The sequence below is a fragment of the Epinephelus fuscoguttatus genome, linkage group LG1 (genome assembly GCF_011397635.1).
Source record: "Epinephelus fuscoguttatus linkage group LG1, E.fuscoguttatus.final_Chr_v1".
In the NCBI taxonomy this organism is placed as follows: domain Eukaryota; kingdom Metazoa; phylum Chordata; class Actinopteri; order Perciformes; family Serranidae; genus Epinephelus; species Epinephelus fuscoguttatus.
The window spans coordinates 29101181-29115257 of NC_064752.1; the positions used below are offsets into that span (position 1 = coordinate 29101181).

A 14077-nucleotide genomic window follows, 5' to 3' on the forward strand; every position below is an offset into this window, starting at 1 on the left:
CTGCTCCACTACATATCAGAGAGAACCACTGTATTGTTTACCTCACTATGTTTGACAGCTGCAGTTACTAGTTACTTTACAAAATAAGAGTTTAATAACAAAACATATGATCGATTTATAAAATATGATACTGTGCCACAGATTAAACTATCCAAATAGTATACCAAGTTTTTAAATTGTGCTCCAGTAACTGTAACATTGAAATGCTGCTTATGTGTAAAAGAATCAGTATCACTATTCCAATAATACATATGATCAAGTACTTTAACTTTAGGAGACCAATCTGCCTGACAAGCACTTGTTACTATTAATACTTTTGTACTTTTTGAATGAGACTTTTATATGTAACTGAGTATCTTTACAGAGCAAAACTGCTACTTGAAGTTAACTTTAAGTAACTTTTACCATATCGTACCTTGTACTTAAGTAACTCACTTAAGTTAGAGGTATGAGCACATCTTCCACCACTGATTCTTAGCTCACTTAAAAAAGCAAGAAACACAAAGGTCACAGGCAAACAAGACAGAATCTAATAGGGAGTCTGTTTTATTATCAGCCATAATTTTATTTCTATCTAATAATTATGGAATTGTGCAGCAGCCACACTGGCTTTGTACAAAGACCATTAGTTAAGGCATGATTAGTGGAGGCAGACATGGCAACTTTGGATTCCCGAAGCAAAGCAGGATCCCGTGAAATACAGTGAACCTTCATGATTAGACACAAGCAGGTAAAATCTCATACAATACTTTTCTTGATTAATATGCATGTTAAGGCAAATTGAGGAAAATTCTAATGGACACTGGAAGATTAATGGACTGAAATTAAGATTCCTTTACATTGATATAAACAAAACATGTAAACATAAACAAATCACAGCAGTAAACATACCCATGAACACATTTCTTTTGGAGTGCGTTTTGCATAAAGAAAGTGCATCGAGGTAAAATGATAATGGTTCTTACAGTTATTGGTCATCGTGTAAAGATAAAACACAACAGGAATGTGGTTAACCCATATGTTGAAATGAGAATACATTCTACTGCACGTCCTCAAAAATTCCAGTTTTTAATTCAAATTTTATTCTTGATTCTTAAGAACTGAGCATCTATAAAAACAAAGACAGTATTTTTCATATTCTCAGAGGCATAATAGGTCTGTTACAGTAAAATAATCATTTATGAAACAACTTCAGCTGCATACAAACACCACCGCTCATGTTGTTATTGTGTCATTGATGGTGCTGATGCTACTATCATCTGTTGCTGTTATCCAAATTTATAAAAGTCTAGCCAGATAAAATATAGTTTTAACATACCTTTATAGCACAATCTCCATCATCGCATATCTGTCAATTAGATCAGAGCAACCTGGAAGCAAAGGGGGACAATCATTCGTGAACACTGAACTGCATCATCTGCAGATGTTGTTAGCACCAGACCAGTGGAGGTTCAGGGTGATGCTTTTTGTTTCAGGAGGTCAGCCGGCAGCGAGGGCTCAGTATGTGAGAGGACTCAGGATGAAGAGGCGATCCTCCTCCTTCCTGATCCACTTCAGCAGTTTGTTGACAGCAGACACAGCCATAGCCTTGGTCCCCAGCGGACTGAAGCAGAGGTAGAGCTCAAAGCCACTTGTCACCTGCAGGGAAGAAGGTAGAGCAGTTTGAAGGGTGTGACTTGGTCTTCTAAATGAGTAGTTCAGTACTTTCAGTTTGCTTTGGCTCAGTTTGATATATAAAACTCTTAAAGCGAGGAGCCAAATTGACTCGCTTTAAACAAAAAAAGCTGTCCTTTTACATCACCATTCTACCAATCTACATGAATCGCCATGCAGACGGGAAGTGTGCATCTACTTGTGCTTGTGACAAGGCAGTGAGCTAGCAGGATATGCATGCTTCCTTCTGCTCAGTGATAAGCTGTGCATTCCCTAACCCATACTACCGTACTACTTAGTATGCTAGAAAAAGATTGTATGATAGTAGTATAAGATAGTATGTCCCAATACATATAATGTCAGATACAGTATGCCAAATATACCAGGATGTTCTACTGCACCTGGTCGTGTTTTGCAATACACAAGCCAGCATGCTTTTCTGTCTATTGTGACCCACAATCCTCTGTGCAACAAAAGATCAATCAATCAATCAATCAATCAATCAATCAATTTTATTTATAAAGCCCAATATCACAAATCACAATTTGCCTCAGAGGGCTTTACAGCATACGACATCCCTCTGTCCTTAGGATGATAAGGAAAAACTGCATACAGCTAAGTAACAATACCAGAGCTCTTGGGTAGAGCTCCGTCTCAAGCAAGGTCAGCAAATGCTGTTTTGTTTTATCTAGAAGGAAACTGATAGATGAGCAAGGGGGTCAAAGTTCAGGGCATAATGTTATGAAGAAGTGGCATGTCCCAGTTGTGTGCATGGTTAACTTAGTAGTTAATGCATTTCCTTGTTTCACGCTGTGTGAAACAAACTCTGTTGTGAAAACTGAGCCAGAGCAATTGTGGAAAAAAAAATACAGTGGAAGACTACAAGCATCTCATCTCACAGTGCAAGGCTTACCCATGCCAGCAGGTTTTCAGTTTCGCTGCAGCGGTAGAAGGTGCGGAGAGGTCTGGTTGGATGATGCAAGCAGCTGTGGAGGTCCTGGTACAATCCCATCACCCTTTCCTGCTCTTCATCAGACTTGTACACCTCAGGAAACTCTGGACTGGAGGAAAGGAAATGAGAGTATTTTCTTAAGATTTACACTCAGAGAGATGCCAAGAATTTGGCGTGTTTGAGACATAAAATTGACGAAAGTATAACTCCTGCAGACGTCCTGCCCACCTGGTGTACAGCCCTGAGCTCTTTGATTTGTAGAGGAAGTGCCTGAGCTCCGGGATGCCGACCTGGTCCACAGAATAGCTGGGACTTTTAAGTGCCTCTTTCAGAGCCTGGTAGGCACTGCGCTTGCTCAACCTCTCCATGAAGCGTTGCTTGCAGTCAGACATGTTAAAAAAGTCCTCTCGGTCAGTTGAGACCAGGATGAGGCAGACATCAGACGCATGCTCCAAGTAAGAAATGTGAGCATGGAAAAATCCTGCAGTGTTGAACTTTGGCAGACAGATAGGCGTCCAGCCTTCACCTTCGCGAAAGGACGAGGAAGAGCCGACGAGGTTGAAGACCAGGTGCAAGTCTATGTGGTGCAGGAACTGGTCCTTTTTCCTCACCAGAGTAACCAGGCGGTCACCCGCCACCAGGATGGAGAACACCAGGCTTTTGGATTTGGCGGCCTGCAGGCTTGATGACACCACGTCCCTGGCAGAGCTGGCCAGAGGCAGGCAGGTGACAGCGCTCAGCAGCAGGCCGGGGTCTCGGTCCAGCCGATGCAGCAGGTTGTCAGTAAGGTACTCAGAGCCAGCCAACAGGCGGCGCAGGTCGTAGTTCTGCTTGTGCTGGAAGATGTGGTTGAGCTGGGTGAGGGTAAGCAGGCTGACGATCTGGTAGTAGATGTACTGCAGCTCCCGCAGCAGCTCCTTGTCTGTCTGACAGGTTCGAGACACACCCACCAGGACCAGAGGGCTCTTGGTGAGGAAAACCACTTTACAGCCATCTGACACACAAAATGTTCACACAGTTAATACAGACTCAACAAAGTTCATGAAATGCACTTTTAACCCATTTATTTGAAACTATGAACCATATCCTTGAACCAAAATATAATCTTACCTGCATGAATGGAACGAATGATGTTCTTGTCGGCCTCAAGGACTGATACAAGTGCCATCATCACCCCCATGGTGCTGGACAGAGCCTCCTCCGTGCCGTAGCGGGTGTAGATTGGCTTTCCAGCCTCGCTCAGCACAAACACGTGTTTTTTGTGGCTCCTCCATGCCTCACTGCACACGTCCTCCTCCTTAGCCCTACTCTCTGATGTTATGTCATTGTTGTGCTGCTCCTGTATGGTTTTCTCTCCCACCAGCACTTTGAGTTCCTCTGCACAGTCTTCCGATTTGTCTAGTTCAGCCTCTCTGTGAACCTCTTCTTCAGCCTCAGCGGTCAGATCCTCGAAAGACTGTGCATGGACGAACATAGCACTCTTCTGACCGGCACCTGCGTTAATGTAATGATAAATGGTTGTCAAGTGTTTGTCGGTACAACATATGGAAGGTTGAGGAATAAACACGTAAGCCTTTAAGATAATAAACAGCCTGGGTGACAGTCCCCGATGGTTCCCACTGACATGCTCCAGGAAGTGGTTGTGTACTGCCATTTAACAGAGGTGGGGCGGTTAACCAGACACACACCTGTTGTACTAACCACTCAGTCCTCATCCTTTAAGACTTTTCTCTTGTAAAAGTAAAAAATACAAAAGTATATTTCCTATATTATTTGAGAACAGAAGATGAGATTTCTCCTCTATTGTAAGTGTTTTTAAACAATACTTTTCTAGTTTATAGGAGAAAAGACTTCAAGGATGAAGACTAAATGTATGATCGGCCAGATTTACATCTAATTAACCCCCCCCCCCTCCCCCCCCAAGTGCACAACTGCTTTCCTGAGATTTTCGATGGGAACAATTCAGGACTGTTTCCCACAGTCGGTGAGACGGTCCAAAAAGGGGCTAATGTTGACCAAAAAGTTGGCAGAAAAAGCTGGCACATGATACAGAGATCGAATGTTTATGTTATGGCATGTCAGTTTGTAAGATATCCTTTTACTGACGAAGAAAAAAAGAAAAAGAAAAACTTCCCACAAGGAAAAAATATTTTTGAACACTGACTAATATTACCCCAGTCCTGTAAAAGCCTCAAAAGATGTATTATTTGGTTTATTAAGAAATATTTCTTAACAACAAAAGAAGTATTGTGCTACTTTAGACCCTCTTTTCAGAGCAACCACAATAAGAGGAATGAATAAACCCTGGTCACAGCTCATTGGATTTAGAGAATGAGAAAGTAGGAGAAGAATAGGAAAAGACTGATAATGAGTCAGTGAGATCAACTGCAAAAATGTCATGTTTATCTCAAGAGTCAGTAGAGAAAATCCAGGAAAAGTTACATAATTTCTCCTGTCAGAGTTGGATTTGTTCAAGCTGGATGTGACCTGCTGCTGACATGCTTTTACCATGACACTTTTTTAATAGTCAGTCAGGAGACACCTGTCACAGTAAATGTCTTATGCTGTTGGTATGGCATGGTATTCATAATGTGTTTAAGTTATTGCAAAAAAAAAAAAAAAAAATAGACAGAGTATGATTCATATTACAGTGTACTCTAAGAGAGCCCAAAACTAATGGTGTTCTGGAGCTTCTGTCAATGCAGTCGTTGTCATCTTTTCTTACGAAAGCATTCCCCTCAAACAGCCAGCAATGTGGCGTGAAGATTACAAAAGACACATAACTGTGATCATAAAGTTCAACATTTTTTTGCACAACAGGATGTGCACATTCATGCTCTCTCGCACACACACACACACACACACACACACACACACACACACACACACACACACACACACACAGTCCTTCCCATAAGATTGCATGATAATAACAATGTCAAATGGAGAACTTTGCCTGTACCCAAGTGTTGCCAAAGTATTACTGTCATGCTTTGCATGTGTTTTTGTCATGCAATTATGTATCCATTAAAAATCAGTATTATTGCAGGCACAGTGTGCTGCAAACTTTTTCTGTTTTTATTTTTCAAAAACATGGCGGAACTAAGCAGCAATCATGATCAGAATATCCAAATGCCAAACGACAAATGACTGCTTATCCATAGAGTGATGCATGACCAGCTCAAATGGAAGTTGTCTCTTTGTATAAGGAGCACTGGTGTACTGTAAACATTACACTCGTGTATATGTAAACATTTTTGATGTTTTGTAATATAATCCCGTGGGGGATTGGATGACACATAAAGGAACTCTATATGAAATTCAGAGCATGTTTGCGATCCAGTTAGTCTGCACACAGCTCTCAACATAGAGGTGGCTGTGGGGCCGTTAGCAGCTAATGGTGCTAACAGCGCAAACACTGCCAACAATGGCAACAGTGCTGACAGAGCTTAAGGTGTTAACAAGGGGGAAACCAGAAGGTGGACACTACACTTCTGCAACGAGTAAGATATTAAGCTTATATTGTGACTTTGCTGTTTTAATATTACTGTTGCTGCTCTAGAAATAACACAAATACAACAGTTAAAAAATACCAAGTTTTAATCCTGTTGTGTATTTATTCTTTTTTTTAATAATTCCTTGGAAAATTTACAGTACAGGCTCTCTGAGACTCTCTTTTACATTCTAGCAAAAATTGGTATTGCGACCAAAACATCCCTAATTTAATCGATATAGAATCAAATCGAATCAGGACCTTGTGAATCAAAATTGAATCGATTCAGGAAATCCGTGGCGATACCCAGCCGTAGCAACAACGCCACCCCGATATCAGCGGTAACCACTGTATGAGAGCAGTGCAGAGTGGTACTGATTACCTAGTCAGTGAGATACACACATTTGTTCTCACATGCACTACAAATGCATATGCGATTGGAGAAGCTCAGACTACAACATGCAGAGGGAGCATGACATAATTTTCTGCTCAGGCCACCATTACTCCACTAAATCTTTACATAGCAAATGCAGGCAGTTGTTTGCTGCTGTATTCGTGAATGTCATATAGAGCTTCTTTAGAGGAAAAATTCACCGACTAAATGACCTTTGGAACTCCATTATACACGACATGTTACCTTGAATTCACAAAGAAAACCTTCTCGCATGTCTTCACGAAAAATGGCGAACATATTTATTTGTTGATAGATTGGTGACCACGTTCAACAGCGATGAAACTATATCTTAACATTCATTTACAAACTCTCACGTACCTTATGCAGTATAATCCAAGTCTCATTTATCTGGTCCTTTGCTCAGAACTTCCAAACACATGTATTTCACTTAAAAACCTTAGTAGTAGAGTCTGGCTTTAAATAAGACATGGAAATGTTTCCCTATCGGTTAAATAGTATGATTTTAGTGAAAATACATGTGTTTGGAAGCACTGAGCATGTGGCTTGATAAATGAGACTTGCAAGATTTTTCATTAAATTCATTCATCCTCTTATCCAAGCCTAAAGATTTCTGGGCAGGCCTACAGTTTTATGAGAAAGCAAACGGCAGACAACAGTCTCACTGATAGTGGCTAATTGCTGAGACATGTTGCTTCAAGTAAAAGCATTACATCAGGTTGTAAACAGTTCACACACCACACAGTTGACCCCTCTGACATAGTTCAGATGATCAAGATTTATATGAAACTTCACTGTAGGTGTGTCTGACTGAATGTGGACCAGCCTCACCTGGTTCAGTTCCCTCCACCAGACCTGGTGTGGGGCTTTCCGCCCTGTCTGTTCGAAGGTGGTCCCCAGGAGCCAGGGTATTCTCCCATGACACAGTCGGCCTCTGGGCTTCTCCATCCATCACTGCTACTTATGGCAGGGACACACACCTGGCAGGACAGACAGAGAGACAGAGATATAGGATCAAAGGTCAACAGCTTCGTGATTGAACCTATGGTTTAAGATCAAGCTGGTTACAATGTGTTATTATTATGACATGACCACCAATGCGCGAGTCATTAAAATTTTATGGTCTGACTTTAACCTTCATAGTTTCTGACGTCAGAGCTGAGTATCAATCATGTTACTACAAGCAATGGCTCGTGCCGTGCTAGACTGGAAGACAAAATAACAGACAAACATTTCTCCTTCGTGTTTACACCCTCCTTTAATATGAGTCATAGGTCTGTCCTTGTTTCACACCCCTCAGTGTGAGAGAAACGCCTGATATGCTGATGAAGAACTTTAGAGGCTAACTGTCACTTCGATGGCTAACTTTAGCAGATAACCAACAGTATCTAAAGCTAGCTGGGTTTGGTTTACCGCCTTCATCCTGACAAAGAGCTCTCGTGACCCGTTCCGTTATTCCCAAATTATTACCTTTCATTTCCGGAGCTGTCTGCGTTTGATGTTGTGCTCCACAACTCGCTTGTCACATTTACTGCAACCAGCGAACAATCAGAGACTTTTTCTTGCTAGTCAACATGCCCTGCTAGTTACGGAAGTAGGAATTGTGGGATATGAAGTTCTCCTCCGGAGAATCGCTGTGGAGCAGTGAACAGGCCGATTTGTTTTGAACAAAACTAATTTAATTTTTGAAATGTCTGTGAATCAGTGTGTTAGCTTCTTGATGAATTATTGCATTATGTAGTTTGTGCTGTTACGTAGTTCACGTGAGGTCCATATTTGATCTTGATGGTGAATTCACTGTACTTCGGACATCAAGGAACTGCCCTTACTAATTATTAAGACACTTAAAAAGACGCTCTATATCTTCTACATCATATCTCTTGATATTATATATTTTTTCTTAGTGAGGTAGAAAAACGTGCCTTTAATAAAAAGTTTCTAAGAACTCTGTTGTCACAAAGTCATTTCCTCCGATGCAAAGCTGCCTCAGCCAATGAGAGTACAGAATATCCTCTTACACCATTTATCTCAGAGAGATTGGTATGGTTTACACCTGGAACATCAGTTTTCTTTGGTCTGAAAATATTATATGTATCAATTGCACAAATTTTCATTGACGTAAAAAGCATTTATCTATATTCCTATATGCGTTTCGTAGTGAGTGTGAGAGATATGGATGGAAAAAGAAAAATATGTAATGCAAATAAATGGGGAGGGAGTTTATCTGTTTGGCCCCGTTGAATTTTAGCTTTTCTGGTAAATATATATACATGGTTTTAAACTGAACGCTCTGTTTTCACTTTGTGCAAAGTTAATTGTAGTAAAATACCTCGCAAGGTCATTTATAAACACTAGAAATATGGTGTACAACTACTACATTTACCCTTCTAAAAATATGGCAAGTATACGAGCAGCACTTGAATGCAGCATAGGGGGCGGGGCTTGTGTTTGAACGTTCAGCGGGGAAACGGAAGGACCATTGTGTGTGTGTGTGTGTGTGTCTGTGTGTGTGTTAGTTAATGATAACCGCACCAGCAGCTAACGTCAATAAAAGGGGTCTGATAGTCACTAAGTTATAACTTGACTAAAATGTCACATTCCCCATAAGTTTAGGATGCTTGGTTTCGTTACGAAGGACGTCGCAGTAACTTAACGTCTTCATTTTGTAAGTATGGTAACTGTTAATAAGGCAGCTAACGTCAACAGAGCTAACTGGTGTTAGCCTAGCGACATGTTACGAGTGCAGGGCCAGTAACGTGTCAATGTTAGCTGATAACAGCTAGCATTGCAGCTTCAGACAAGCAGTTTTTGCACACACGATCACGGTTATGCTGAAGGAAAGCAGGACACTGTTTGTAAGTTAAGTAATATGTTTTTCTACACTCTTCATAACAGGGTAATCCTTGTGACAGCAAGATGCCTATCCGAGCATACTGCACCATTTGCTCCGACTTCTTCGATCACTCTAGAGATGTTGCTGCTATCCACTGCGGACACACTTTCCACTATGAATGGTAACCTGATATTGCAAGTTAAATCTTAAACATCCACGTTTAATGACACGTTTTAAGTGGCTAATTGTTACCGTTCACGTCTCTTCTCAGTCTTCTCCAGTGGTTTCAGACAGCACCCACAAAAACCTGTCCACAGTGCAGAAAACAGGTACAGTACTTCACACCTCCAGATGCCACCAAACTGCCAAACTAACCTGCCAAACAGAGGAAAAACTTAAATTCTGTTGTGCTTTGTGTGTAGGTCAGCACCAGACACATCATCAGCAAGCTGTTCTTTGACATTGGTGGAGAGGATGAGTGCACAGCGGACCCTGAAAGCCTGCAGGTACCAAGCATATAAGGGAACCTTTTGCTTGGTAGTCCTTGTCATTACATCATCTACATTTGAATTACAGAGTCATATTTTTTGTGTGTGTTTCTGTTTCTCAGAATGAGCTTGATCGAATGAGGGCGCTTTTAAGCTCTAAAGGTAAGACCCCTAGCTATGTTATGATTCAGTGATGCTTTGAGTGTTGAAAGTAGACAGCACAAGCTCATCATCTGTCTGATTAATTTGTAGAGCAAGACTGGCGGGACAGACAGAAGATGGTGGACGGTTTGAAGGACACTGTGGACAAGCAGAGGAGAGATCTGGACTGTGTTCGGAAAGAGATCATGGAAAAGGAGATGCTGTGTTCTGCCCTCAGAGTAAGCCGTCTGATCTGTTGTTTAAACCCATATTCTGTACTGACTCATACCCCAAAATGTCCCTGCAATACCTTTTTGTTTATTTGTGTAATTATTTGTGACAGAAACAGATGACATACCTGGAGACACAACAGAATGAAACTCAGGCTGCCAAGGAGGAAGCCCGGAGACTCAGGACCAAGATGAAAACATTTGAAAGGTATCTGCATTCAGATAAGTACTGTCACATTAGGCTTCTGATAGGGTGCCACTTTATTAATCACAATATTGACTGTTCTGCAAGTGTGTAAACATTTTTTGATGGTCTTGAATATCTCAGTATTTATAGTATGATGCTGTTTTGGGTATGTCTATGAACTTAAACTTATAGAAATTAAATTAGGGGTGATTGGATCGCTGAAAAAGTCATTATGAGTAATTTGAAGATACTAAGTTTTACACATATACATATACAAGGTATTTAAGTTTATATATCACAATAATGATAACAGGACAATCAGAATTCTTAAGATTGAGTTTTGTATGATGGTATTTTAAAATATCTAAAAGCTTTGCATAGTCTTTTATCATTGTTGATGAAATAGTCATGCTGTGCACTAATACTACTGGTTTGGCCCCAGCCTGGATGTGTTGTTGCAGGGCCAGAGAGCAGAGGTGGAGTCCATGATCACAGATATGGGTGTCAGCCAGGCGGCGGTGGAGCAGCTCTCCATCTATTGTATCTCGCTCAAAAAGTAAGAAGGATCACAATGAGGGATCATTTTCAAACAGCATTATTTTAGAGCTTTGGTCCTAATGAATGCAGCTTCCCAGTCGTCACTGACTATACACTCACCTTTATTCATCCCTTTCCTGATTTAGAGAGTATGATAATCTGAAAGGAAGCCTGAAGTCTTCAAATGACATGTGTGAGAAGCTGAAGAGAGAAGTGCTCTCCTCAAACAACAAGGTAACTTTATCCTAGCAGGTCACCACAACCAGATGAATCCATTCTTGATCATGGAATCTCTGTATTAAAGGTTTTATTTGCCATTTTAGTTACACAAAGCCACAGTGGAGGTGAATCAAACCAAAGAGGACATGAAGTCTCTGCAGAACGATCTGGCCAGTGCTGACAAAGAGATCTCTGTAAGACAAATCCAACAAATCTGCTTTTATTTCCATTATCAGAGTAAGTCATGGTTTTGATTCCTGTATGTGTGTCTATCCAAAGAGTCTGAAAAAGAAAATGGAGTTTCTTCAGAGGACTCTGAGCACCCCAACGCGGACAAATGAAGCTCTCAGTCGACTTGTCTTTGAAAGGTGTGTCACCACACTGCTGGACTGAAATCTCTACAGCTTTCACTTGTCTAATCTTAAACCATGTGTGATTTACCAATGAGGTTTCTGCGCTTATCTTTCAGCCCGGCCCCAATGGAGCTGAAGCAGCCTCACTTCCACCAGCCTGCAGACAGCGAGGACATTGACCTCAACCTGACTTACGACGTCACTACGCCAGATGATGTGGCCAAGAAACCAACACATTTTAAGTCAAAGAAGATGCGGCTCGATCCACCAGCGTACGTTTGATATAGCTCATTGTGGAAATGTGTGTGTTGATCTGTTCTGAGGAAGATGTGTGAGCCATGTCAGGGCTTGACAGTGACGGTTGCCATTGGCTACCAATTTGAGAAATTGGCAACCAGTTCTTGGCCTCTGGCAACCACTTTTTAACACATAAAAGAGATAGACAGTAAACAACAAAACATGCATGTAAAAATAAATAAATTTTCAATATTAGTTACATAACTGATATTTAAATATTGCTGTAACAGCTGGAACCTCAATCAGACAACGCTACATGTTAATTTACTCACATGTGCATCTACTGTGATTTTATATACCAGGGATTGAGGGTGGACATGTTCACTAATAACACTTAGGATTCAAATTCTGTTTAGTATCAGATGAAACAGACACTACACAGAATTTTGTTCAGTTTCTTCAATAGTTTTTAAATAATTATTTATGTCCAATTTTTATTATTAAGCTGATGTACAACTGCATAGTTTCTATTACTCAAAATATAAGGTGACTAAAAATGGCAACCATATGTTCAATTTCAGCAACCAGATGATGCTCGGTTGCCAGTCTGCCAACCACTTTTATGAGTCCTGCATGTGTTCAAAATATAGTGTTTTGCAATCTGTGTTTTTGTGAACTAATTATATAATAGAAATGCCTTAATGTTATGTTAATGCTTTATTTTTCAGATCATCTGTGCCCAAACACACTGAGAAAAAATCATCTCTAAGCAAGGTAGGTTTGTAAATGTCTCTCAGCAAGGTCTGTTTTAAAATCAGTTGCACATATCTCACTATATTTTTCTTACCTCAGGCTCGAGATGAGGACGTATCTATGGATCCTTTTTTGAGGAACTCCCTTCTCTTCAGAAAGAAGACTCTCGGTAGCATGTTGGACCCTCAGAGGAAGATTGGCGCTGTACGTACAACACAACCATTTCCTGCATTTCAGGTGGAAAGTTTCAGTGTGTTGTTTAGTTATTTTAAGTTTTTTATTTAAAAAAACATTTCTTGTTTCAGGTAAGATCTGGTTATGATGGTTTAGGAGGACGTACTAAATTCATCCAACCTGTATCCTTTTTGTCATGTGGAATGTATGAGTGTTACTTGATTTGAATGAGTTCGTCTGATTGTTGATGGCGAGGTGTTTAGTAGTTGGGTGTTAAAACTATTTATCTTGGCCATGTCGATGCTTACTTTTGGTAGAATGTTATCCCAAACAAATCAAAGCAGCTTGTTTAAGGTGTATTGCAATATTCAAATAAATTAAAGCTGCACTAAGATTTTTTTAATGTAACCTGCCCTGCTTATAACAGCAGACAGACACAGGTGTGAACATTCTATAGTGGAGCATTTAGCAGCTTAAGAGCCAGATATATTTCTCATGGGTTGGTGGAGATCAAACCAGAGTTTACATATTGGACTTTAAGCGCATTCATCAGATGGCCATAAACCTGGCTTATGTTGCTAACATGTTTCCCATAACAACTTTATAAAGTGATATTATGTCAGTGTTGTGTTTTGGGGACATTTTTAGATGAATATCCATGGAAGAATTGAAAACTCATTGGCAAATATACATACCAGGAAATGATTAGGACAGATAACAAATCAGTGTGTGAACTACATTCCTTAACCAAGTGCTCCACTGCAGTCTCCTTTATCAGAGATTCGCCCGCTGATGAAAGCTAAAAGGAAAAAGGTAACCAGGCCTCAACCCAAGATTACAACTTGCCTGACTCTGGACAGCTTCCTCGAGTAAATGTTAACCTGTCCTTCCCTGGATGTGGAGTCTAAGGTCAGGATTCTGTGTGATGTAGCGTGTTTGTGCTGCTCTGGCACACAGAACCAGTCTGGCAGCGGTTCTGCCACTCAGCACCAAACAGGACTCTCTGATTGAACTTATTTAAAAGCAGTAACGGATCCTGCACCTGACGACGGATACTGAGCTTTTGGTGACATCAGCAAAGCTGCTGTACATTTTTGTGTGATGACTTGAACTTGTATGTGGAGATTGTGTCCGGACCAGCCTCTGCATTAGAGCCTTTTCTTGTTGTTGATATGTGGGTGTGTATGTGTGTGAGGCAAACTGACTTATTTGCGGACCAACCAAATGTCAGTGCTCTGTATAATGTCATTGGTTATCACTGATGCATCTTTTCTCTACTCCGAAAAATAATCAGTTATTTTTCACACTTATTTAAAACCTGAAACACCAACATGTCGATATACTTTAGGTATTTTTAGTTTCACTGGTCCTGCCAGATGTAAATCAACTCAGATAATAAACAATATTTTTTTTTA

At 40.6% G+C, this 14077-nt stretch overlaps 2 protein-coding genes across 2 annotated transcripts; one reads left to right on the forward strand and one right to left on the reverse strand.

Annotated features, from left to right (window-relative positions):
* Positions 1–541: 541 nt before the first annotated feature.
* On the reverse strand, positions 542–8213 carry mon1a (MON1 secretory trafficking family member A). Its single transcript, XM_049587614.1, has 6 exons — positions 7981–8213; positions 7342–7490; positions 3716–4099; positions 2834–3599; positions 2567–2714; positions 542–1638 (listed from the first exon to the last, which is right to left on the reverse strand). Exons 2-6 carry the CDS (start codon positions 7460–7462, stop codon positions 1498–1500), a joined length of 1560 nt encoding a protein of 519 aa, XP_049443571.1. The 5' UTR covers positions 7463–7490; positions 7981–8213; the 3' UTR covers positions 542–1497.
* A 793-nt stretch (positions 8214–9006) lies between these two features.
* On the forward strand, positions 9007–14075 carry LOC125894564 (TRAF-interacting protein). The gene is made up of 16 exons (XM_049586054.1): positions 9007–9175; positions 9406–9524; positions 9615–9672; positions 9766–9849; positions 9954–9993; positions 10084–10211; positions 10316–10410; positions 10832–10945; positions 11073–11160; positions 11250–11339; positions 11425–11513; positions 11615–11770; positions 12464–12509; positions 12588–12692; positions 12794–12844; positions 13428–14075. Exons 2-16 carry the CDS (start codon positions 9427–9429, stop codon positions 13533–13535), a joined length of 1350 nt encoding a protein of 449 aa, XP_049442011.1. The 5' UTR covers positions 9007–9175; positions 9406–9426; the 3' UTR covers positions 13536–14075.
* Positions 14076–14077: the final 2 nt, after the last annotated feature.